The 25,711-nt window shown below is 54.4% G+C and overlaps 4 protein-coding genes across 11 annotated transcripts in view; 1 reads left to right on the plus strand and 3 right to left on the minus strand.

Annotated features, from left to right (window-relative positions):
• Positions 1–13,347, minus strand: part of MAPKAPK3 (MAPK activated protein kinase 3) — a 40,041-nt gene extending 26,694 nt beyond the window's left edge. For 2 of the 4 annotated variants that reach the window (XM_070046638.1, XM_070046636.1), the window contains exons 1-2: positions 2,759–2,887; positions 2,224–2,500 (exon numbers count right to left, since the gene is read on the minus strand). In XM_070046638.1, coding sequence (XP_069902739.1) covers positions 2,224–2,448 — 225 coding nt within the window. In that variant the 5' untranslated portion in view covers positions 2,449–2,500; positions 2,759–2,887. Of the gene's footprint in view, positions 1–2,223; positions 2,501–2,758; positions 2,888–12,688; positions 12,852–13,166 lie in introns of those variants that run through there. The other 2 variants (XM_030867273.2, XM_070046637.1) reach the window with 2 other exon arrangements.
• Positions 2,881–8,427, minus strand: LOC115858909 (dolichyl-diphosphooligosaccharide--protein glycosyltransferase subunit 4-like). The gene has a single exon (XM_060308628.1). It carries the CDS (start codon positions 5,296–5,298, stop codon positions 5,212–5,214), a length of 87 nt encoding a protein of 28 aa, XP_060164611.1. The 5' UTR covers positions 5,299–8,427; the 3' UTR covers positions 2,881–5,211.
• CISH (cytokine inducible SH2 containing protein) lies at positions 8,295–13,326 on the plus strand. The gene is made up of 3 exons (XM_030867285.2): positions 8,295–8,632; positions 11,404–11,624; positions 11,864–13,326. The coding sequence occupies exons 1-3, from the start codon at positions 8,613–8,615 to the stop codon at positions 12,385–12,387; spliced, it is 765 nt and encodes a 254-aa protein (XP_030723145.1). The 5' UTR covers positions 8,295–8,612; the 3' UTR covers positions 12,388–13,326.
• The window catches only part of HEMK1 (HemK methyltransferase family member 1), a 34,299-nt gene continuing 21,766 nt past the window's right edge, over positions 13,179–25,711 (minus strand). For 3 of the 5 annotated variants that reach the window (XM_030867276.2, XM_070046643.1, XM_070046639.1), the window contains one exon: positions 19,406–19,543. Coding sequence is in view for 1 of the 5 variants with exons in the window: in XM_070046641.1 (XP_069902742.1) it covers positions 19,450–19,543 (94 nt within the window). In the remaining 4 variants the exon portion in view is untranslated. Of the gene's footprint in view, positions 13,318–19,405; positions 19,544–24,671; positions 25,526–25,711 lie in introns of those variants that run through there. The other 2 variants (XM_070046641.1, XM_070046642.1) reach the window with 2 other exon arrangements.

Below are 25,711 nucleotides of genomic sequence, written 5' to 3' on the forward strand. Positions count from 1 at the left end.
CTGAGCTCCTGGGGCCCAAGCCAGGCCATGTGCTGAGATCTCCTGGCCCTGGCCCTCCTGGGAAGAGAAAAGAGGCTATAAGCATAAAGGTGCCACCTACCTTGTCAAGGCTAGAGCCATCACTCACAGTATAGGTACAACGTGCTAGAGGTTGTGCTCATCCCATCCTGGAAGATGGTGAGGCCCTACCTAGCTGGGTGGGGAGTTGGTCACTGGAGGCGGGGGGGGGGGGTTGGCAAGAACAGGAAAGTGCTGGGTGGGGGCACATCTAATCCATGTCCCCCTTGAGGGCTAACCTAGCACCAGGTCCTGAAGGTCCCAAGCCAATAGCCCTAGCCACGCTCACCCATGAAGCCTAAAGGGGTACAGTAGGGGCATCTGTTCTAGGCCTGCCCAATTCCTAGTCCAGAACAGAGAGCACTGAGGCCCTAGATTCAAGAGGAGGTGCTTTGGAAGTTGTTGCAGACAGAAGTCCCCCCAAGTCACTTGTCAGACACAGCACCTACGGGGAAAGGCCTAGGCCCAGGCCTGCTTAAAGCCAGTTCTGCCTGGGCCCATGAACTCCAGCCTCTCACTCCACCCCTGCCTCACTCACAGCATCTGGAGTACCACAGCGGGTGGTCAGAGCTCAGCCCTGGCTCACAAGGCCAAAACCTTGGTATTAAGAAGAGGCCTCTGTCGTCCCCTTGCCCACCCAGACTGTACCATGACCCTAGCAGGAGTGAAAGGGCTAAGATGGTGCTGAGGGAGAGAATGAAGACTCTCACTTCTCACTTCTTTAGCCCCATCTCCCCTCAGAAGAGCCTCCTTTCCCTTGAAGGACTCAGAGAATCCCCTGCCCGGGGCTCCAAAAGGGCCTCCCAACCCCACTCCACTGCTGGGTTCACAAGCAAAGAAGCTGTGCCTGAGACCCAGCCTCACCAGCCCTGCCCTAAGCATCTTCCAGACCCATCCTCATGATCCCCTCCAAGACCACCCTGGGGAGATGACCCCCTCTATCAGTCCTAGGGCCACTGGGAAAGACACAGGGAGCTGGGCCCAGGTCCCCTGCTCAGATACTTGCAGACTCTGTGCCCTAAATAACTCCTGTAGCCTCTCCAGGCCTGCACCAGGCCCTGTACCAATTACTCTATATGCATCATCTCATTCCAAGCTCACGTCAACTCTCATCAACCCTTGAGCAGAGAAACCTGATTTCAAGAGTCCAAGACCTAGTCCAAGGTCATGGAGCTGGCAAATGCAGGCCAAAGATTAGAGCTACATCTGCAGGACTCTGTGCTTGGGCTCATAATTACAATGTCTGTAAAATGAGGAGATCCTTAGCTGTATTCTAACCTCCAGGAGCCACTCTCCTTGCCATACTCTACCTATCCAGGTGACCAGTGTTACAGGCTGCAATTAAGTAAAGTTCTCAGTGATGACAAATTCAAGAGCTTCTAGGTACGGGCCAGCGTCCTGGGCCCAGAACTATATGACCTAAGCCAGAACTACATGGCTAGATCAGCCACCTCCAGGACTCCCTGGGCTCCACATGTATCAGTGAGGTCTTAACCAGGCCTATAGGGAGCCTATGGTATGACGTGGCTAGATGGCTGGCTGCCCTCTGCCCAGGAAACAGGGTGGGTCAGAGCTGGAGCAGGGCCGCCCCCTCTCAACATGGGTCTAGTGACTCATCTGGAGCCTGTCAGCAGCTTCCTGCCCACAGGTGCAGTGGGCGTCAGCCTTGCCCACCAGCAAGCCCCAGGAGGCTCCCACTCCAGCCTAGGCAGGCAGGGGACCCAAGAGAATGTAGCCCCACCCCAAGCTTTCATGAGAACACAGCCTCAGGCAGAAAGAAACTCAGACCTATTCCAGTCAGAAGAGTTTCTCATTGAAGGGGCAGCCAAGCTGAGTGAGGGTCCCCCTTGGGCCCAAACTCATAGGCCCAGCCTGAAACCCAGAGCCAGAAGCCCCTCCTTCCCTGCTTCCGGGTACAGCAGGCTCTACCCACACTGACTCCACCCCTTGACCCCTTGCTCCCTGGGACACTCGGAGTTTAGCAAGGCTAAGCCTGTTTCCCCATCTGTAAAGCAGAGAGAACCGGGAGTCCAACCTTACAGAGGAGTAAGAAGATGAAATTCTGAGCATAAGAAGCTTAACAGGGGCCCTGGTCATATCCTGTACCCACAGGTCTTTGCTGTTGGGCCCTCCGGGTCACCCACGCGGCAGTGAGGGGTCACTGACCTTCAGGGCACACTTCTGCCCGGTGCGCCGGTGGAAGCACTCCAGCACCTTGCCGTTCACACCCAAGCCCAGCACCTGCTTGGACAACTGGTAGTCATCGGTCACTGCGTACTTCTTGGGCTCCCGCCGCCCCACAAGGGCGGGAGTGCCGGCTGAGCAAGGTTCGCAGGGTGCACCTGGTGGGGGCGCAGGGCCCCCCTGCTCCTCTGCTGTCTCGACATCCATGGCCCCCGCGGGGCGCTCAGAGGAGGCCCCAGCCTGGCGCGTCCAGGGCCACCTGGGAAAGAGAGGCAGAGTGAGTTCCGTTCAGACTTCTTCAGTACACCCCAGCCTTGGAGGCCCTGAGCCAGAGTGGGCTTCGGGTGGGGGACAGGGCTGGGAATGAGGAACGAACTGCCGCAGTGTACGGACCCGCGGCAGGGGGAGGTGGTCACGCAGCGGGGCACAGGCGAGTCCTGCCCGGCCACCTGTCAAGAGGGGAAAGGGCCGCGAGGTCCCGGGAATGGGAGGTGGAGGGGGCCCAGGGAGGGCGTACCTGGCGAAGGCGCACCTGACGGCAGCGCACCTGGCTGCAGCGCCGGTAAGGGGCAGGCGCGGCGGTCGCCGAAGCCCGCGGCCGCGAGCGCCCAGAGCTGAGAGTCACCCCGCCGCCTGCCCACGTGACTGCTCCCCTCCCCCGCGCGTCCCCGGCTTGAGGCCGGGCTTGGTCAGCCTTAAAGGGCCAGGCGGGCCCTGGCAGGACGGGGCGGGGCGGGGCGAGGCCCGCCTAGAGCTGAAGCAGAAATAGGGGGCGTGGCTTCTCCAGGGTGCAGAAATCTCCTAGGCTCCGCCAGCCTCCGGGGAGACCCCAGCGCTAGCGCAGCCGGGTTCCGCGTGGGCTGTGCGAGCCGCGGATTTTACCAGCCACCAAGGAAGTGGCAGCACAGGAAGTCTTGTTTTTCTTGGAGTCTCAGGTAGCCCCTTGAGTCGGGTGTTTTCTCTGCACGCTGCCAGGAGGCCCTCCAGTATAATCTGTAAGGCTTGCAACTTCCTTAGTGGTGGCCCACCGCGAGCGTATCTAAAGTCTTAATTTTTGCCAACAGCGCAAGAGTGAAATAGAATTTTGTTGTGATTCGTGTCTCTCTAGCTCCTGGTGGCTCTGCGCGTCTCTCTAGCACTGGCATCTCTACCCTTCTGTGCATCTCCTGCTCATATTCCCTTGGAATACAGCGTCCTAAGACCAGAAATCCTGAATTCCCCTTTGGTCAGATCCATCAGCTCTTCACCTTATGGTTAGAGCTTTTGGTGTCATGTTTAAAAAGTCTCCTCCTCCTACCACAGTGACAGATATTCTTTATTAGCTAAGTGGTTTTCCCTTCCACATTTAGGTCTCTACTCTGAGCCCATCTTAGATTACCTTATATATTGCGAACGGGTTTTCCCATCACAGACTGTTAACTCTTATTTCACAGATGAGGAAGCTGAGAACCCACTAGAGGAAACAACTTGTCTAGAGCTGCAGAGTGTGTGGCTGTCTCCTTGGACAAATCTGCACTACTCCTGCACTTCCCTCTCGCCCCACAGCCCCGAAAGAGGTGGCTCACTTGGGACAGGGAACATGCGATTTGTGGCAAGATCCCTGTGCGAGCCTCTGCTGCCATCTACAGGCCACTAGCAGGACTGCAGGAACCGCAGCCTCTCTCCCACCCGTAGGTAACTCCTCTGTATACCTAAGTATCCAAAGGTATCTTCTGGCTTCGGAATTGGGGCCCAGCGAGCTCCCTGCCCTTAAGCCCCAACACACACATGCATGTGGATGCACGTGGATGACTGGGCAGAAGTTCCAGGAGAACAGGCACCCTCTGTGTGCAGGCATTGAGCTGGATGAGGGTGTGAGGGGCTCTTCCCTCTCTCCTTGAGGCGACCTTCAAGCTAGGAAGGTTCAGTAAAGCAGAAGCCCAGTTGACAGCCTCAACCAAGCGTACTGAGCTCTTCTTTCGGACCAGACACTGGGTAGATGCTCTATCTGGGCACCCCATGATCGCACTGGGACTGGAGGAGGGAAGGCAGTACCAATCCTGTGCAGCCTACACCAGACACACGAGTGACAAGCCCTGAGAGGTCAAGAGACCTGCCTGAGGTAAGTAGCTACCATGGTACAGCCCCTATCCCAACCCCCAAAGAACAACTCCAGGGCCCAGCTCTCACCCTCAAACTATGCCTTCCTCTCCTGTGCCTCCCTGCCCCACTCCCACATCCACATGTACACATTCTCACACATGTTCACACACATGCAATCACACCTTTACACATGTGCACATATGCACACAGAGATACATAGGCATACACATGCACACAACACACACACATTTATGCCTAGCTGGAGCCAGGACCTCTGTCCTTGAGCCCCACCTGAGAATCTGATCCAAGATCTCAGAGCCTTGCAGGAAGCCCTGTGATCCAGAAGCTACCACTGCTTGAAGGCTTGGAGACTAGAGAAGGATTCTCCTTCTCCTATGGAGACGACTGGTTTGAGCCAGGTGAACCCAAAGCTGAGCAAGATCTCATTCTGGACAAGCAAGGCCCCACTCATAAGCAGGGGTCTAGAGAGCTGAGGGTGGAGGCTGGCCACTTGTCGTAGCCAAGGTCATCTCTGCGTGCTGTGATCTCTGAGCTATCTTATTTTCTAAAAATGGAGTTAGATTACAATTGTTCTAACATTTTTGTATTTTTTTTGACCACAAAAAATCTATATTTTTATATTGGAGGGAGGGAGTAGAAAAGAAAGTAGCCCCTATACTGGGCCCTATTCAGTGGCAGCTTTTTGTGCCATAGGGTTAAGGAAGACTTTGAGAAAATAAAAGTTGTTTCGACAAATCCAGGTGTAGTTGCTTTGTATATTGTGATGGGTAGAAGGGACGAAGTGAAGGGTGAAGGCCCCTCACACGCTCCATATTGCCTCAGACTATGTCCTGGAAACTTGAGGTGGAGAAAGCGCCACTTTCATTCCTACTTCTTGGGACTGTTGATGGCCATGTAGTGACAGAGAACGACAAGCAGGTTGGCGAAGATGGCCAGCTGCACATCCATGATCATGGCTGATCAGCTGGGCTTGGCTCCGACGTGGCCTGCGCACTCTATCTGTATTTTTTAAACTGGTCTCTCTTTATTAAAAATTTTAATTGCATAAGCAAAACTTGCTTGTTATAATAAATTCGAACCATATAGAAATGTAAAAAGTAAGGAATGACAATGTCTCTCCTCTTGCAGTGTCCATACCAAGGCCAGTGCTTACACAAACACACACGTTCCCCACACGGGTTCATCATAGACATGTGTTTTGCAGCTGACCCAGGGGAGTCAGAATGCATGGTTTCCCCTCGCTGCTCATGTTCCAGCAAGCATCTGCCACCTGCAAATTGATGGGAGGATTCAGTATTGGGGATGGCTGGGCCAGGGCAGGTGGGTACATGGTGGCAAACTCTGCCACACAGCTCTCCATGAGAGCTGTATGTCCAAGGGGATGAGGGCTGAGAACTTTGGAACAGCTTACAGTGACCAAGGAATCCAGTGAGTGCCTGGGTGGGGTGGTGGGGCAGCTGAAACCACTCTCTCAACACACACACACACACACACACACACACACACATACACACACATGTAGACATGTGGACTATTCTTTGGGGAGAGGAGAGGCTGCACATATGAAAGTTTACAGACTAAATGAGCCAGACCTTGAGGAAGGCACTGCTGTATATTATTGTGACCCATTTTGTGTCTGTTCTGGGTGGGGAAGGGCAGAGAGATCCTGCAGCAAGAATCTCGGGTGCACGGGAGGGGTTTTTCTGGAAGGAAGAATCCATGGAGATGTGGCACATGAAACTATGAGAGGAATTGCCACTGGGTGGCAGTGTGGGCCCAGCAATCAGGGCAGGAGAGGTGACAATTAGATGGCCAGAGGCAGGCACCTCAGGTAAAACAAAGGCACACCACTCTTCCCAGTATTCAGGGGAGGTGCATAGTGCTGTCAAATTTACAAAGGGCAGTTGGAGGGCAAAACCCTTGGGTCCTTTAGTTTACACACAGAACTGCACAATCACTGACTTCTGTAGGGGGCGCTTTCAAGGGGACACCTGTGGTGCCCTGATGTTGACTGTCCTGAAGGCAGGGAAGCTTCACTGAGGACCTGAAAGTTGGATCCTGAAGGATGTCTAGGAGTTGGCTTATAATAGGAGCCTAGAGAGGAAGTGGGGGATGGGGTTGGGCCTGTGAGATCTAGGGTATATTTTACCCTCTCTATGCCTCATTTTTATCACCTGTAAAGAGGGGACAATATGTAGTAGTTAGGCAATGAAATGGGGCTGGAAATTGCTGAGAGCATCTGGCACATAGTAAGCATTCAGTAAAGTAATCACAGTTAGAGGGAAAGGGCAATCTCGGGGTAGAGAGCTTGGGATTTGTCGCCAGGGGGACCAAGGTTCAAATCCAGCTCTGTTGCTTGGCAGCTGTGAAGCCCCTTTGTCTTCATTAGTAATGTGGAGCAGTAGACAGTTCCTACTGGAGGAACGGCACCTTATACAGGGGCTCCATGCTGGGCTCTCCAGGTGCCCCAGCCATCGAAGTGGCAATGAGGTCTCTACACCCATCTCCACCCCATGCAAGCAGCTTCTGGCCTACTCAGGAGGACTGGTGGGGCAACACTGAAGCTCAACTTCCCTTCAGGAAATTTACAGAGAAGTGGGTTTCCTGAAGTCATTTCTCATCTTAACCAGTTTATTTTGTCATTTTGTCCTGTTTCACGGGGTTTTGCTTTTGGACCCCCTCTGTCTTCCATCCCCTCCCAGGCAGGGCAAGCTCAGCCCTGTCTGCCTTGGGAAAACCTGGATACTGCCATTTAGGCTTCTGGACCCTGCCAGGAGTCTGTCATCCCTGCTAGGGGATCTGAAGCTTACCTTCTTTCTGGGGAACCTGGGGGTACACACCGGTAAGTTGGAAGGGGGGAGTGGACCCTGCCACTTCTCCAATTCTCTCCCTCTCCTTCTGGTCCAAGGGCTTAGAGGAGGTGTGTGCAGCCCCTACGGTCTTTCAAGATGTTCCCTGGTGAGTCCAGTGAACTGGGAAAAGGTGGAGAGGATCAAGGGTAGGAGCATGGGCTTCTGACTTTTGTTCCCTGGGGCTCGGCATAATGGGGGTAATACCAGCTGTTGAGAATCAAATGTATCAAGTGCTCCATGTAGATGGGAGGGGGTGTCACTGATCCTTCTCTCTACCGTTACCCCCCACCTTCAGTTTATCTCTGGGTGTTTGGAGCTCCAGGTCTCTCTCCCACATTTTTAGGGAACCCACCAACCCAGAGACACATGTGAACTGTCCTGTGGGGTGAGCTGGGGGCCTGCCTGCCCCTCAAGTCGGTAGTCATTTCTTCCCTGATTGGAGGGCCGGGCAGAGGACAGGCTGGGGCCGAGACTGGATGGCCCTGCCTGGTGCAAAGGTTGGGATGGTGCCTTCTCCCCCAGCTCTCAGTGAAAACGTTCTCGCCTGGATCCTCTTGGCTGTGGTGGCCGCAGGCTTGACCCCCGTGAAGCTGCGCGTATCTGAGTACTCCCTCTGTACTCCTTCCCTCCCCTAATGTCCCTCTCCAAACCACACCCTTTGCCACCCACCTCCCCAGAAACAGAGTCCAGGGGTCCAAGTGCAGCCCACAGGGGGCCCCCGCACACCAGACAGACCGCCTTGGAGGAGCCGCTAGCTGGGCGGACAGGCCGGTGACCGCGCCCTCGTGCTGCCACCGGTTCTACAGAGAGATAAGGGGGCCTGTTCCCAACGAAGCGGAGTGCCCGAAAGAAATCTGGGCTCCGGTAGGTAGAGCACCTGCACCTCCCTAGCCCTCTTCAACCTGGACTTTCCCTAATGTTCTCTAGGTCACTCTCAACCCGGCTTGGTCACGTCAGCCTCGGGTCCAAGCGCTGTAATTGGCCCTGCGTGACCACTCGGCTCCACCTCCTGCGCTGCGATTGGTCGGCGCACGGAGCCCCGCCCCACTTTCCTGGAAAGTTCTTGGAAATCTGTCAAAGGTGTTTCCTTTAGCGGCCCTCGGCCGCAGACCAGGGAACCGACTCCCTCGCCTGCACCCCTCCCCGCCCGGCCGCACAGCCGGCGGTTCTAGGAAGACGTCGCTTCCGGGAAGGGCTGGGACACAGGGGACAAAAGATTAGGCTGCTCGCCCCGCCCTCCCGACCCGCCCCACGCGCCCTCCCGGCCGGCCCGCGCCGCCACCTCTCAGTCCCGACCCGCCGCTCGTGCGCCCCAGGAGCCTGCCTTGCGAGCGCGACCCGCGCCCACTGGCTCCCTCCAGCAGCCGCCATCAGGCCGAGCCCCAGCTCCGGAGCAGCCGCTGCCGCTGACGTGACATGGTCCTCTGCGTTCAGGGGTAAGCGCGGCTCTCCGCCCCCGCCCAGCTCTGCGCCGGCACGCGGCAGAGTACTGGCCTCGTGCTAGCTGCCGAGCATTAAGAGGGCTTGACCGGTCGGAAATGATCGAGCGCGGAAAGACCTCGAGAGAGACAACAGGGAAGGGTGACAACATCGTCACCACCTCTACTGGCACTGTGGGTAGGGAAACTGGGGGTTGGCTGGCGACAGGAGAAACAGGGTGGGCTAAGCGTGGGAGAACGTAGACGCCTCAGGCAGCGCGTCCTCCAAGGCGTGGCTCACCTGCCCAGCCGTCTGGGCCCGGAGCGCTCTATCCTAGCCTGACGGCCCAACAGTCTACTGTGACCTTGGGCCAGCCCCTGCCCTTCTCTGTCCTGTCATCCACTCTCCTGCCTCGGCTAGCAATTAGGCTGTTCTTGGGAAGCCAGCCTGAGATCCTTGCCTCTCCCCTGGTTGGCACCTGCTGAACAAGCAGCTGTTGGGAGAGCCTAGGTTTGGCCCAGTCCTGCCTGAGGTACCCCCACAATGTCCTCAGCCCTCCTCTCAGCCCAAAATGGGATCCCAATGTGAGAAGGACCTTGGCTCCTGCCTCCCTTCTCCAAGTTTCCCAAAATGTGGGGGTGGGGTGGGGACTGATAAGACAGAGTCTTGGCCTCAGCTGAGCATTCTTGGCACATTCCTTCTGGCCAGAGCCTCAGGATCCCCTTCAACCAAGGGTCTGATGCTCTCCAAACTGATCTGACAGGAGCTCAGAAGGTTCCAGGGAGAATGAAAGAAGATGTGAATGGGTGCTCCACAGCAGGGAAAGCAAGATTTTTAAGACCTACACACACACACAGCCACAGACCAGCTGGTGCCCTCCTGAAGTAGGGTGCAGGGATTCCCAATTGTAGGTATGGGTTGTCAGCTTTGCTGAGGGATCCCCGTTTAGGGCTGAGTTTGCCTCATTGGCTTATGTGCCCAGGCAGAACTCACAGGCTGGGCTCCACAGCAGGCACACACACATACTGGCCACCCACACCTGGAACATAACAGCCACCGCCACGACAATGACACCTCCCATACTCCTAGAAGGCTCCTGGGCCTGAGCTGAGCTCTGGGTTCCAGCAGGCAGGCCATCAACCAGTTCCTTGAAACTCAGCCTCTAGCTCCCCAACAGGGATTCCAGAGCTCCCGTAGTACAGCCAGGGTAGGGGTGGAAAAGTATTAGCAGGCTGTGGTATGCTAGGGTCTTATGGCCCCTTCTCTTGAGTGGTCACGGGCCCCTGATTTGTTAAAATCTTCTAAGAGTCACCTATAACCTACACTGTATAACTTACACTGTCAGATCTGGTTCCTCTGCCTGACTCCTGCTGCCAGTTCCTGCCCACCTCTTCCTGCCTCGTAAGCAGTACCTGTCAGTGTTTACCCATACCATCATCTCAGCCTGCGGTGCCTTCCCCGCTACTCCTTCCTTTAGCCTGGCAGACTCAGCTCAGGAACAGGCAGACCCTGACTTCCCCCTAACATTCTTTGCTTTTATGACTTTGGGTTATGAGTTCTCCTTTAGGGGAGGGCCCAGGGTTTCATTATTTGGTGTCTTGAGGCCAGCGGAGAACCAGACCCAAGACCCAAGGATTTATTTTGTGATGAGTGGGAGAGGACCAGCAGTCTCTTCCTTGGGAACCAGGGCCATGCCCCTCAATCCCAGGAAGCCCCAGGATCACCATGCTGGGTGGGCTTCCCCTAAAGGGAAGCTACTGCTCAGATTGGGGCCAGTTCAGCAACCCAACTCTAGCCATCTGAAAATATGGTGTGACCGAACCCCTCAGTGTCTGGGCTAGTAGGACCCCTCATTGAGGAGGAGGGGAAACTGACGTCTAGTGAAGAACAGTGTTTGCATAAGATCATAGTGCCTCGTAGGGCAGGCTCGTCAGGGTAGGATCTGGAATGTGGGATGAGTACCCTGCCCTTTGGTGGGAGCTCATATTTATGGGAGGTGGGACTTGTCAGTGCCTTTAGAGGCCACTGTCTATCCTATACCCTCAGCTGGGAGGAGGAGAGAACAGGATTGGTGTCTGACTTGTTTGGGGATATTATTCCAGGCCCTAAGCCCTGGCCAGTGTGGACCTAGGTCCCTCTGACAGATACTCCTATCTGTGGGGAGGTAGCATGTGACCAATCCCTCGGCTCAACCAGGACAAGTGCCATTTAATTGGCCCACCACTGCCAGGAGGGCACCACTGTGAAGCCTCTTTGTACTGGATCCTGTCAGTGTGGTGAGAACACCAACTGGCCACTGTGAGCTAGAGATGCCTATAGAGAATGAAGTGTATTTGGTTGGTGCAAAATAGAGAGATTACAGTTGACCCTTCGTATCTGCAGATGCGAAACCCATGGATATGGAGGGCCCAAAGTATTCACTGTACTATGCCATTCATATAAGGGACTTCAGCATCCGCAGATTTTCATATCCACGGGGGCTCCCAGAACCAATCCCCCGCGGATACTGAGGGATGACTGTAATTACTGTTTAATAAATGCAGGAGGGTGGAGAAGTCTCTTTCAGAAGAGGGTTCATATGTGGGGGAAGTAATCAAGGGGCCTTTTGTGATGACAAGTGGGAGGTGGGGTACTGGTCTCATTGAGCCCGTGGGTGGGCAGAGGGGAAACTAGGACTCATAGTGAGATAGACTGGCCAGAGGTCACATAGCCAGTCTGGGGCAGAGGGGATCTCTGGAAATGGGGAGAGCACAGGGCCTCCACTCAGCGCCCATCCACCTCTTTCTAGACCTTGTCCTTTGCTCGCTGTGGAGCAGATCGGGCAGCGGCCCCTGTGGCCCGAGTCCCTGGAGCTGCCCGAACCAGCTATGCAGCCTTTACCTGGTGGCGCCTTCCTGGAGGAAGAAGCAGAGGAGTCCCCAGCCCAGCCAGAGGGTGAGCCCAAGGTGCTGGACCCCGAAGAAGATCTGCTGTGCATAGCCAAGACCTTCTCGTACCTTCGGGAATCTGGTGAGTCTGAGGAGGGAGGCAGGACTTGTCCTGAAGTCTGATGGGGAAAGTTTAGCTCTGCCTGTTGTGTCTAATTTGAGAGGCATGGCTCTGGCCAGAAGAGTCTGATGGGAGAGAAGGGGTACAGCACTCCCCAGGGAGGTGTGAAGAGAGAGGCTGAGCCCTGCCTTGCCCTGGGTTGGTGCACCCAACTAATTTCCACTGTGACCAGTCTCTTAGCCCCCTCTCCACTTGCCTAGGCTGGTACTGGGGTTCCATTACGGCCAGTGAGGCCCGGCAACACCTGCAGAAGATGCCAGAGGGCACATTCCTAGTACGTGACAGCACCCACCCCAGCTACCTGTTCACATTGTCGGTCAAAACCACCCGTGGCCCCACCAACGTGCGCATTGAGTACGCCGACTCCAGCTTCCGCCTGGACTCCAACTGCCTGTCCAGGCCGCGCATCCTGGCCTTCCCAGATGTGGTCAGCCTTGTGCAGCACTATGTGGCCTCCTGTGCTGCAGATACCCGAAGTGACAGTCCTGACCTTGCAACCACCCAAGCCCTGCCTACCCCTAAGGAAGATGCACCTGGTGACCCAGCACTGCCTGCTACTGCTGTACACCTAAAACTGGTGCAGCCCTTTGTGCGCAAAAGCAGCACCCGAAGCCTGCAGCACCTGTGCCGCCTCGTCATCAACCGTCTGGTGGCCGATGTGGACTGCCTGCCACTACCCCGGCGCATGGCTGACTACCTCCGACAGTACCCCTTCCAGCTCTGACCCAGCCAAGCAACCGCCTAGCCTCACCCAGCCAGACCCTGGAGGGGACACCGGCTCCAGCTGGACTTGGGCTCCCACTATCCCTCCTCCAGTCATCCTGGTGCCACATGCATCTGGCAGCTGGACCAGGAAGGGTCTGCAGGAACAAGGCTGGGGGTGAGGGGTAGGGAGGAGTGTCACACGACTTGGAGGTCAGTGCCCCCAGCTCCCATGTGGCTCCACTGTGGTGGGCCATGTGACAGAAGAGGGGACTGGCAGGACCTCGTCTCACCCTGTGGGCTGGGCCCAGGCCCCAACTCACCTGCTGTGGCCTCCTGAACTGCGTAGACTTGGCCGGCCCTGGTTTCTCCGTCCACAGGGTGGGGCAGGCCCCCTCCTTTCAGCCAGCCTCTGTCTCAGGGGGGATGGCAGCCAGAGGAACTGAGGTTGACACTGACAGTCCCCTTCTGCAGGAGCAGGCCAGGCTGGGGGACGGCACAGTTATATAGTATTTATTTATTTATTCTCCTTGGGTTGGAGAACCAACCCCACCTCTCTGCCTGAGCCCTGAGTGCTCCAGAGACCCCAGCCCTGCCTCAGCTTCTCTGGTTCCTCCCGGCCGAGAGCCTCTTCCTGAGATGTGTTGCTGGACCCAAGGCAGTCCTGGGTGTCCTGGCGCTGACCCACCCACCTGTGAAGGTGTCCACCCTCTTCTGCCTCCAGCTCTGTTTTGGGAGGATGGGTGAATAAACAAGAAAAGAGAGCCAAAGTGTTAGCGCCTTGCAGAACCTGCTACTCACCCCCTTGCAGGGCAGAGCCCTGTCTGCACAGAGCTGGTCTCGCTGGGGCACAGGCCCTGCATGAGTGTGGGTGCCGTGTCAGGGAGGGGCATGGTAGTTTGAGGACTGCCACTCCACCTCTGCTGGGTCTGCTTCCTGCCCAGGAAGGTGCCTGCACATGAAAGAGGGAAAGAAAATACATATCTGATAAGACTTTATAAAATAATTGTTTCTAAAAAAAAAAAAAACCCACAGTTTGGTAGTCATTTTTTTTTCACTGATTTTTCTGTAATGACAATAAAATTGTACCTTTCATTTATGGAGCCCTCAGTGGGGCCTCTTTTGAGTTGTACACAGTTTGTCCCCTTTGATCTTACTATCATTATCCCCCACTTTACATCTGGGTCAGCAGAGGCCCAGAGACCTATGTGGCAGAGCAGGCCCTGCTAGGGCACCCAGTAAAGAGTGGAGGGGATAGCAAGAAGCCTTTCTCCACTCATTCCCTATTTTCCCCTTGGAGGGTGGGATGCAGGAGATGAAGGCCAGTTGGATTGCCTGCAGGGTCACTGCCCAGTGTCAGGTTGGGGGTGGTGGCAGAGGAGCACCAGGTCGGAGAGATGTGTAAACAGGTGATGTCAATTAAAGGTTGAAAGTGGAGAATACTAGGCGGATGGGGACTGTGGACTACTCCTGGGGGCAGCGTCTTTTGAGATGAGGAGACCAACAATCAGAGAAGTCAGGGCCAGTCATTCCAAGGAGAAGGTACAGGGCATGCCAAGGCACCAGGGCGTGACTGGGAAGCTTATATTCCTGACCACAAGGAGGCCTGGGGAAGGGTCATTCTGTGCAGTGGGGTGGAACAGTTGAGTTGTGGATAGTGGCCAGTAAGCTGGCAGGGTCTGGCCTGGGATGGGGCTAATGGGGCTCTGGTCTAGGCTGATTGGAGTTTGGGTACTCTCTCACTCAGGGTCCTGCATATCAGAAGTAGGTGAAAAAGCAATTAAAATGAAAACGCTGTCCATCATCTGATGGTCTGCCTTTGGAGCACTTCAGCACCTGGAATCCCACTATGTCCTGAAATTTTCTGCACCTTTACTTGAATAACTCACAGGAATGCTCCTGTGAACCTCATTCATAGCCTTTAACCCTTATTTTAGAAACAGTTCTAACCTTTCTATCTTCTTAGCCCTTAGACAATTAAAAGCTGCAGATTAGAAGAGGCAAATGTCGGCAGATTGAAGGCAGGAAGGTGTGAGGAGTGACAATGTTGATGACGAGGAGGAGGCAGGAAAGGATAAAAATCAAGAACTATGGGGCTTCCCTGGTGGTGCAGTGGTTGAGAGTCCGCCTGCTGATGCAGGGGACGCGGGTTCGTGCCCCGGTCAGGGAAGATCCCACATGCCGCGGAGCGGCTGGGCCCGTGAGCCATGGCCGCTAAGCCTGCGCGTCCGGAGCCTGTGCTCCGCAACGAGAGAGGCCACAACCGTGAGAGGCCGGCGTATCGCAAAAAAAATAAATCAAGAACTATGGAGGCACAGAACCTTGGGGGCACGGAGATAGTTGTGGGAAAGAATGGAGCTGATGTTGGGTGAGAGTGAACAAGAAGTGGGTGAGGGCTGTCTTTATCGGAGTGGTGCCCAGGCCCACGTGTCCCGCCTGGTGCCTTCTCCATTGCTGGCTGCAGGGCCCAACAAACACCTCCTCCAGGTCACCATAACCCTGCCAGGGATGTCTGCAGTTCCTCATTGTTTCAGCCTGGATCCCAGCCCCTTGATGACTCCCAAAATACCTGAGGTGACCCCTCTGTCTGCTCCACCCCGAGATCTGAGTCACCCAGTGGGTAGGTAGCAGACACAGAAGGGCCAAAGGCAGGCTCTTCACCACCTGGTGCCATGACCCAGACAGAAAGTGCTGGAGCAGGAGGAAGTCCTTCGTTGTCCACAGAGGGGACACGTCTCAGGGTGCCCACTGGGTGCTGGCAACAGACAAGGGCTTTGCACCTCATGTAATGCTCACCACAACCCTGGGAGTAGGTCTAAATATTACCCATATTTCACAGATGAGGAAACTGAGGCCCAGAGGGGACAAGGGACTGGCTGAGGAGGTGAGGCACAGAGCAGAGCTAAGCCTGAGGGGTCCTGACTGCCCACCTGCCCCTGCACTGCTACATGAGGTGGCGAGGACGGGCAGCTGGGGTAGGGGGGCAGCTTTCAGGTGAGTTGTTCTTGGATACTGGCTTTATCCCCTCGCGTTCCTGCCTGCTAAGGTCTCTGGAGCCACTGGCCTGACCAAAAGGGTCCTATCCCATTCCCCGTCGCCTCAGCCCAAGCCAGGGTCCAGCTCTTGCCTGAGGAGGGCCTACCAGCTACTTCTGACCCCTGATACTTTTCTGCTTCAATTTTTTCTTTTTTTTTTTTTGGCTGCACTGCGCAGCATGTGGGATCTTAGTTCCCCAACTAGGGATCGAACCCACAGCCCCTGCCTTGGAAGCACGGAGTCTTAACCACTGGACCGCCAGGGAAGTCCCAATCTGCTTCAATCTTATTTTCATGTTTCCCTACCAAGGGAGTGAGTGACGCCTACTTAGAACAGGATCAGTGGAGAGCATGTCATCGGGCCCCAGACCCAAGTCAGAGACCCAGCCTAACAGATGCTGAAAATCCTCTGGTCACTGCAATCACCCCTGGGTGGCTCTGGGCTGGTGAAAGGAGCACACCTACCAGCACTGACCGAGGAGGAAGAAAGGAGCTGACTGGAGGGCGCACAGGACCCTGCACAACATACAAACAATAACTGATGGTAACCCTTTACCAATTAAGTCCTTCACCAGCACACATGCTCTTTGGGCACAAACTGGGCCAGACTCCATTTGGGCCCTGGGGACACAGCAGGGAATAAGATGGACACACTCCCCATCCTTGTGGGACTCATGGGCTGGTACGCGAGAGATAAACAAGTAAACAAATGGGCACTCAGGATGAGTTTTGAGTGAAATGAAAGCAAAGCAGGAGGCGGGGAAGAAAGTGCTTTGGGTATGGGGACACTGCTGCCGATGAGAGGGTCGGGGAAAGCTCTGGAGCAGGGTGGCACTGAGCCTGGACACCCGAGCAAAGAGCAGGAACTGGCTATGCAGACAACTTAGAGAAAGGACATCCCAGGTGGAAGGAGCTCCAGTGCAATGGCCCTGAGGCAGGAACAAACCTGGTGTGACCAGAAGATGGCTGGCTGCCCAGGAGGGCTGAGGAGACAGAGGGCGGGTGGAGAGGGCAGAGGGTGCACATGGATTGTGCTCTGGTGCGGTGGAGCGCCCCTTCAGTGTTTAGCAGGGACAAGCTATGATCCAGTGCTCAGTTCTAAGGAGTGAACCTGTCAGCTGGGGGTGGGGGGGATGGCCCCACAAGGGCCTGGGGGCCAGAGGCCAGAAGGAGGTTGAGAGGTATGGGATATGGAGGAGTAGGGTGTGGTGGAGAGCAGAGGAGGCGAGGTGATCCTGGGTGCGGTTCGTGCCCCATTAAGTTCTCACTGCAGCCTTGCACACCAGCAGAGGTTGTCCCCATTTACAGCAGAAGAGGTAAGACTCAGAGAGAGGTGGTGGCTTTTTCAGGGTCACACAACTTGTGAGGGGCAGAGCCGGGGTTCAAACCCTGACTCAAGACCTCGTTTGTATAAACTGCTGCTCTGCTCTGCCTCCCAGGGGCTGGCATGCTAAGGCCTTGGCCCTCACAAGGCACTGGGGACATGTAGAAGGCCAGGCAATTCAGGAAGGCTTTTTGGAGGAGGGGGGCTGGGGACTGCCCTAGAGGATTCTGTCAGGCCACGGGGAAGTGGGTTTGCAGATTGATCCTACGTGGTGTCCATCCTCGGACTCATGATGCCCCTCTGGAAAAATTCTGGGACAGAGATGCCACTAGGCCATTCAGGTTTCTCTTGTCAGTCAATGAGAGGTCTTGCTGGGAGGCTTCACCCGTGATCACCGAATGTCCTAACACACCCTGAACCATCGGGGTCTCTGCACCTGGGCCCAGCTTCTAATCTGCCAACTGAGCAAATCTTGCTGGATCAAGGGCAAACATGGGTCTGAACAGGTCTGGGGACATGGCCAGGCTGGCTCCACTCTCAGATGGGAACCCTCCCACCCAGCACAGCTCCACAGTGAAACAGAGGAGCCAAGAGCCTGAAATAAGTCCTAATCAAGAAGGCAGGAGGATTCTGGGACCTCACAAAGGCCCTCTTTCTTCAGGAGAAGTGGAGCCTGCACAGGCCTGGGCAGACCTTTCATACCAACCTGTTAGACCAGTTTTAATATAAAGCAGGTTGGAACTTTGCCAGAAATTCAACAGCCTCTCCTGGTGAAGGTGTCCTCCCCACGCCAACTGCAGGGTATGGGCCCCCTCCCCAGCTTAGGCAGGCTGCACAGCCACCACCCAAGGGGCCATTCCAATGGTCACTCTGGGGCAGCAGGCTGGGGCTCCCACATCTGATACTTAAGACAGGAGGTCCCTGGAGGTTTACTCCTGGCTAGCATTTCCCTCCAACCCTGGTTTTACCCCCACCTCCCCTCCAGTCTGGATTACGTGCTGTACACTTGGTTTGGGGGGCCTGTTTCCCTCAACCTCACTGAACCTCATAAGATTCCTTAGCTATGAAATGGGGAGAGTGACAGCAGGTCTCTCAGAGGGGACATGGGGGGCCCAGGAGGATTTATAAGTTGATACTGAGGAGAGCCTGAGGGTTCAACATGGCAGCTGCTGCAGCTGTCACTGTAACTATTCCTTGTCCCTTGTTTTAATCCCATTTGAGAGGTGGGCAGGGCAGGGTTTTTTTTTTTAGGCTGCGTCGGGTCTTAATTGCAGCATGTGGGATCATCATTGCGGCATGCGGGCTCTTCGTTGCAGCTCACAGGCTTCTCTCTAGTTGTGGCGCGCAGGCTCCAGGGCACGTGGGCTGTGTATTTGTGGCGTGCAGGCTCCAGAGTGCGTGGGCTGTGTAGTTGTGGCACATGGGCTCTCTAGTTGAGGCGCACAGGCTCAGTAGTTGTGGCATGTGGGCTTAGTTGCCCCCTGGCACGTGGGATCTTAGTTCCCCCACCAGGGATCAAACCCGCGTCCCATGCATTGGAAGGCGAATTCTCTATCACTGGACCACCAGGGAAGTCCCCGAACAGGTGTTGATGTCCCCTGAGGTCCCCATGGGAGCTACAGGGGAGCTGGCTGGAACTCCCTGGAGCTATAAGCAGCCTCTCACCCCACCAGCTTTGATGCTGCCCTGCCAGCCCAGCCCTCCACCTTCAGGCATCATTTGCCAACCAAGGCCTTGGGTTCCAGTCGTGGTAAATAGACCCTTTGTCTGGTCTCTACATGGGCTGGGGTGGAGGCTAGACCAGCCTAACCTTCTAGCAACTTCCCTTGCAGCTCCAGTAGAGACTAGGCCATCTGCTACCCTTGTCCACACCTGGAGGATGAGTCTCCCTCAGGCCTGTTACTTTCCACGCCCTCGGTGGTCTATGCCCTCAGAGGTGAGTCACAGGTGAGGGAGGTGAGCTGGGTAGCACCTCTGGGTCTGTCCCATTTCAAAGCTGCAAGCCTGAGACCCAGAGAGTCAGGCTAGCTTGTCCACAGTCACCCAAAGAGGAAGTGGCCATACAGGGCTGGAGCCCAGGACTTTGAATCCCAGGTCAGGGCCTGTCCCTCTCACCCTAGAACTCTTGAACTTGAGTCTGCTGCCTTCTGACTAGGAACATGGACAGCCTGGTTCAAGGCCCTCCAGACTCCCCCTGTCCAGACCTGGACTCTTCACTGTCCCCTAGACATGCCTCCACTCTCCCCCCATCATGCCTCCACAACCCCCACATGCACCCCCCACCTGTTGATCTCCACGTCCGTCTACCTTGCCCCTGGTCCTTCTCAAGCTGCTCTCCTGCTGCTCCCCATGGCTGCCTTGCCCAGATCTAGCCTTACCATCACTCACCAACCTGAATGGACCATCCTGATGGCCTCCTCACTGGCTCCCTCAGCCCTACCACCATCTCCAGAGTGAGGGGCTTGCAAACGCAAACTTGTCCTGCCTTCCTCATTTAGTGATATTCACAGGCTCCCCTCATATCTTGCTTGTGCCTTACCCCAGGCTCCAAGACATGGATTCCCAAACTGCCAACAAGCCATTTCATTCTGCTTCCCTCCAAACAGCCCTCCACATACCAGGATATCATTCATCCTGGAATGTCCTCTTCCTCAGTTGTGCCAGGGCAAACTCTTACTCACCCTTCAAAGTCCAACTCAAACGCTCCTTTTCTGAGAAGTCTTCCTTAACGTCTCCTGCATTTATTCATGCCTGTGTTGGGCACCCACTGCATCCTAGGGAATCTCCCTGGAGCCTGAGTTTTCCCAGGTCTCTTCAGCCTGGGAAGGAGAAAACATACTTTCCATAACAAATTCAAAAGAGCCATTCTTTGACTAAATTTCTCTCTCTCTCACACATACACACCATGCTTCCCCTGAAAGTCTCCTGGGGATGTCTTTGAAGAGGCAAATTAGCCAAGTGGAAAGAACTCAGGCAGAGTTCAAATTTCAGAGCCTCCCAAATCACTGTAGGATCTTAAGCGAATGGTTTAGCTTCTTGGAGCCTCAGTTTCCCCATGTCTTTTTTTTGCTGAGTCACAGGTGAGGTGGGCTCTGGCTCCCTCTTTCCCCAGCCAAGCAGCTGCCTCCTCCACAGCTCCTCCTTGGAGCACAAACAGCCAAGAGCTCTTTTTTTTTTTTTCTTTTTTTTGGTCCACTCCGCATGGCATGTGGTATCTTAGTTCCCTGACCAGGGATCGAACCCACGTCCCCTGCATTGGAAGCACAGAGTCTTAACCACTGGACTGCCAGGGAAATCCCAGTTTCCCCATCTGTCTAACAGAGATAGTGGAAGTGCCCTGCCACAGGGTGGTTGGAGAGTGGCTATGCCTAGTTTTGGGGGAATACGGGGTGAGTAGAAGCTGATGCTCATCTCTGAGCAGGAGATGTGGCAGGCCCAAAGCAGGAGGAGCCTTTTTGTGTGGCCAAAGCTTTATGCTCAATGGAAAGGCAGTTGCTTCCATGACTCAGGCCTGGTTGAAGCAGGCAGGGCCCAGAGTGCAAGAAGTGGCCTCTGAGGGCTGAGGGAACTTGGGATGGCCACAACTCCTCCAGGCAGTCCTCTAGGACTGTTTCACTGCACAGTCCCCACTAGGGAGATCCACACTCTGATGGTGTGGCTGGAAGGGGAGTGGCACCCAGCAAATGCTCCCCAGGCACAGCCCTGTTCCAGGGACTCCCCACACCCAGCACCGATGAGCCAGACTGGGCCCTTCCTGTCACCAGAGCCGGGCTCCTCCTCCATCAGAGGTGAGGACTTCACTCATAGTTTGGGTTGGGCCAAAGCTTTGTTTTTAAAAGTGCTTCTCGCCTCTCAGCCTTCTCCTAAGAAGCACTTCTCCCCTCCCCACCCCCACCAGCCCTACTTCTGAGCAACATCAATGTGTGTGTGTGTGTACGTGTGTGTGTGTGTTGACCTTTCCACTTGGCCAACATTCCTTTGTATTTCTCAGCTCCTTTGGGTAGATGGCCATGGTAGGAGGAGTTGTTAGGAGAGCAGGTTCTCAGGAAACCTTTTCTCCAAAACCATAGAAACATGGAGCCCAAGGAAACACTAGAAAATGAAGGCTTATCCAGAAGGAGATGGGTTTCCGGAGCAGTTAGAGGAGTGTGGGTAAGAGAAAAAGAGAGCTCTAATGCCAGTGTGAGTGCCTGCAGGGTCTGGCCTCTGGGCATCCTTGCAAGGTCAGTGTTGTCAGCCTGGCATCTAGTGGGCAGGCTGAGCTTAGGCAGGCAAAGCTGGGTGACCCTGGGCAGATTGCTTTATCTCTCTGAGCCATACATGTCTTAAAGTAGACCAAAGTCCTGGGTTTGCTGTCAGTGCGATCAGCTCATACTCTCTCTACCCCAGAGGTGCTCAGACTGGGTCTCTATAGCCCTTTTTCTCTTCAGAGCCAGCAGGTGCCTGAATGCGGAGCTGTGGGCTTTGGGGCAATAGCACCTGCTCTTAGCACCCGGACAGTCACCCCCTTTCTCCTCTGGGTCTCAGTGGATGAACTGGGGCATGCTAGGCTCCAGGAGTATCCCTGGGCCTCACAGAGGGCAGAGAACTAGAGGGCAGAGAAGGCGTGGAATGGGCACCCCCCACCCCCACCCTGGGTGAGGTGTTTTTGCTGGAATCGCAGCAGCTGTGGCTAGAGGCCTCTTCCCAGGAAGAAAGAGCAGAGCGCCTCTTCCAAGAACTCGGAGGAGGCCTGCAGGCAGGGGAGGGGTAGCGGGGAGTTAATTTTAAACCAAACAGCCTTCAACGCTTCTCAGGAACTGGTTGCTCAACATGATCTGGCAGGTCCCAGATGGGCGGGCAGGCCTGGTGCCAGCTCAGAGGTGGCAGGGGTGGAGGACACGCCCCAGAGTGGGAGGCCCAGTGACCTTGAAGGAAGTTAGGCCCTGTCCTTGCCCATGAATCAGGGCCTGTCACCCCCAACCCCCACCCACCTTGCTGAGGGTGTTGGATGGGGTGACTTCCTCCATCATAATCAGGCAAGGTGAAATTATAAGATTAATAATACAGGTGTCATGTCCTTCCAAGGACCAACTGTCCCATCCCCCCTTCACTGCTCAGAACCTGCCACTCCTGTCCCCTGGCCTATACCTCTGGAGGTTATCTGATGAAGGCCTGCTCTGAGGCCAGAGTAAGGCTTGTGCCATTTGCCTATGAGATGGGACCCTGGGACGGGGGTCGGGGGATCGAGGATGGAGTGTAGCAAGCTGAGCCCAAGTTCTGGGTCCAAGGGGTGAGCCTCCTGTGTGTGCAGGGAGGCTGTGAGCTGAACTCACTGGGCCTACCCCGCCCCCTAGCTGACTGGGAGTCAAAGTGACTTCACACACATTGACCTCCTGTCCCTCGACCCTAGTGTGGCCACCCTCTCCAGGCTGACAGCCTAGGCCCACCTCCCAGCGTCCGGACTCTACAGAGGACCCCGCCCAGGGCACTCCCTCCTTCATTCCCTTTGCCAGCTGCCCAATGAGACCCCAGCAGCCTGGGTGGGGCGAGGCCTATGTTCTAGGAAAGGATCCTGAGCAAGTGCTGCCAGGAGCCGCAGTTCTTGGAATCGGCACTGCAGAGCGAGGGGACACTTCCTGGAACCCGCTGGCCACTCCACAGAGAGAGGCTCACAGGAGGGGCAGTGACCTAGGTGAGGGGGAGGGGGTGCTGAGGCCACAGCTGGGATCCTTGCCTCCAGGAAGCCCTCCCTGACTGTGGGTGCCTCCTTAGACTCCCCTCTCTCAGCACTGAGTCTGCAGGGTCCCTCTAAGGGCTCTGCCAGGACAGGCTCAGGTCTGGCACAACCTCTGCGGTACCCAGCATCCAGCCCAGGGATAGGCACCGAGTGGACAACCAGAAACAATAGGGAAAAAGCGGGCGTGCGTGCCTGGGAGGAGGGGCAATAGGCGGGTGAGGGGGCACAGGTGAAAGTGGGATGTTAGGTGCAAGTGTACTGCCCAGGCTGGTGAGCAGTGAGGGCTACGAAGGCTAAGGGGAAGGAGGAGGGCGAGCAAGGTGGGATCAGCAGTGGCAGGCCCTGCTCACTGAGTCCCTTGCTGATGAATGGGAAACCTCTGGCCAGGACTTCTGTCTCTCCTTCAGGCCAGTCTTTTCCTAGAGTGTCTTTCCTCTCAGATCCCTGTCCCACAGCTGGGCTACAGGTCCCAGCCTCAGCATCAGGCCACCTGGTATGGTCCTAGCACCAGTGCCCAGCTGTGCAGTCTTGAGCACACATCTGGCCTGTTGGAGACTCAGTTTCCCTACTTAGAGGATGAAGAAGAGAAGCTGCAGGGCCCCCAGGACGGCTGTGCAGGTTGTGACCTGGTTCTGGGACTGGATTGGGACCTAGTCACACTTTGAGGGAGTAGCCATGAGTGTTCCCATCACAGGGTCCTGGGGACAGCAGGGGTCTTGAAGGGGTGCTGGGGGGCATGTCTAGACAGGCACAGAGGGGAAGTAAGGGCCTCCCTCTCTAGCTGGGTGACCTTGGGGCAGTCTTTTAACCACTCAGGACCTGTTTGCCCTCAGAAGAATGGAGAACGCTCCCTGGCTAAGGCTGGACAGAGGTGTGGGCAGGGATTTGCCTCTCCCCTCATGCCCTCAGGTCACTCCTTGGCTCTCACTGAGCACAGCTCCAAGCCTGCTACCCACCCCCCCCCCGACATGTCACAGAGATGGGGCCCCCAGCCCATCCTCCAGAGGCCAGTCCTGGGGTTGAGAAGGGCTGAGACTCAGTGCCCAGGAGGGGGCTGTGAGGCAGGGTTGTGACAGAGAGGCCCTTTGACCCCTGCAGGAAGATGGTGGGGCACCCTAGGGACATAGTTCACCATTATGCTTGCGCTTTGGAGTGCTGGTTCTCTGGGGCTACCTGAGGCAGCTGGCAGTGTAGTGCTGCATTCTCCACCACTTAGCAGCCCTGGCGCCTGCACCCAGGTCAGGCTGGCCTTGACTGGGAAGATACCATGGGAGGACTGGACCTGGAACCACCCGACCTGAGTGGGAAGAGCTGCTAGGTGGCACATAGTGGGTTTGCAGAGGACACCGGTGCCCTGCTCTGTATAGGTGGCTCCAGAGCCAGGCACTCTGCATGACTTGAGCCAGTCATGACTTCTTACCTTACAGAATCATGGTGAGGAGTAAATATGTTTGGTGATTTTTCTCCTTGGGGTCTCCTCCCTGGTCCCAATCCACCCCTCTGGCTCCCCCTTGACCATAGGCCCAAGTAGACAAGAGCCCCAGAAGCACTCTTTCTTTGGCCCTTATTGCAACAGGAAGAACTATGGACACATCTGCTCTTCCCACTGGAGCACAGGCCCTGACATTTGCAGTGCTCCGGGCAAAAGGACAAATGGAGGCCCACACTACAGAATCTAAATATTTAAAATCATAAGTCAAGCTACAAACTGCTAATAAAACACGTGCTATCCTCCTACTCAACAAGTAAACTTTCAAAACAATAAAAAATCTGTAAATCTGTGGTTTTTGTATGTCTGAAAGTCATAAAAATATCAGAAAGTCAGATATCAAAGATGATTCAATTTAATGATTATTGCTTATGTTCAGGTGTTCACTGATACCAAGTGAGCAAGAAGATAAAGACATGCCTAATTCATAAGGTATTATATACTTATTCTGTAACATTCACTGTTCTTGCTTTAATTCCAGTAAAACTATTGATTATGTTGTTATAGTCAAGATTTTCACATAATTACTATTCTATTGGCAATAATGATTTAAAAGACTAAAATAAAATATTATATTCAAAGAGCACAAAAATATGAATTAAATTTAAATATTAGAAATTGGAAGTATTTAAAATACATTCCAAAAAGTTATTTTTTAAATAATCAAAATTAGTAAAATTAAAAGGCAAAATACAAACTATAAGTTATAATGAACTGATATAAAAATTTAAGTCAAAAAGATTTAAACTAAAATTTTATTCAACTTTTTGAAATTTTTATTAACTGTTAAATATTTTTATAGAAAGAAACCTTCCCAATTAGTGTTCAAATCCCCTGTGAACTCTAAGCCTGTTTCACAGCCTCCCTCCATTTCCTTGGGGTCTGAATGGTGTCATCACGAGTGGGTGTTGGGTTTGTCTCACATTGTGCCACCACTGAGTGTCAAATCCCCAGTGATGGTGATGCCCATGTGTTCTTTAGTCAATTTATTGTGAATTGATCATTTGTGTGCTTGTGATACATTCTAAATAACAGCCTCCAAGCAGCTTAGAAGAGAGTGGTGACAGACCAGGCACAATTTCCAATAAATGATATTGATCCAATATCAATCCAATAATTGATATTGATTTGGGAAAAAAATGAAGTCCAATGTCTACCTCACACAGGGAAATCTCAATAATTCTAGATGGACTAAATATTTAAACATGAAAAAATGACACCCTAAGAGTCTTTTAGAGCACCTCCCTAAGAGTCACAACAGTATCGATTCTGGGTAAGGAAACTTCTTCCTTCATGTGGCTCCCCTGCATTACTTGCAGGACAGGTCTGGAGAAATGAGAGCCACACCAGAAATCCATTACTGCCCATTTAGTGTCATCTTCCCAGTCTTGGAGGGTTTCCCCCAGAGGCAGGCTCAGGGACAAGGATCCAAACACAAACAGCTTATTTCAGAGGTGATGTCAAGAAGCACCAGTAGAGGATAGGGAGGCAATTTTTCCTGGTTGTCTCCCATTTCTGTACACTTGCTGGTAGAGGCACTGACTGCCCTTGTTCCAAACAATACTTTCAAGGGTGATTATTCCAGTGAACAGCCTTAGAAGATAGAGATAGCGTCTCCCTCCAGGGAAAAAGGCAGATTTATTGTCCAGTATAATAAAGATAATATCTGCCTCTGGAGTGAAGGGTGGGCAGGTTTGTTTATAGTCTATTATAAAAGATTTGGGTTCCCTGATCTCAGGGTTCCTCTCCTGTCAACCCACTGCATGCACAGGCATCATC

This window comes from Globicephala melas, chromosome 11, assembly GCF_963455315.2.
Source record: "Globicephala melas chromosome 11, mGloMel1.2, whole genome shotgun sequence".
Lineage (NCBI taxonomy): Eukaryota > Metazoa > Chordata > Mammalia > Artiodactyla > Delphinidae > Globicephala > Globicephala melas.

What these genes read in the sequence shown, in the direction of transcription:
- CISH (XM_030867285.2), top strand. Translation starts at nt 8,613, where the DNA reads ATGGTCCTCTGCGTTCAGGG. An exon ending in ATGGTCCTCTGCGTTCAGGG is followed by an intron (nt 8,633 to 11,403) that starts GTAAGCGCGGCT and finishes ACCTCTTTCTAG; the next exon opens with ACCTTGTCCTTTGCTCGCTG. An exon ending in CTCGTACCTTCGGGAATCTG is followed by an intron (nt 11,625 to 11,863) that starts GTGAGTCTGAGG and finishes CCACTTGCCTAG; the next exon opens with GCTGGTACTGGGGTTCCATT.
- LOC115858909 (XM_060308628.1), bottom strand. Translation starts at nt 5,298, where the DNA reads ATGATCATGGATGTGCAGCTGGCCATCTTCGCCAACCTGCTTGTCGTT.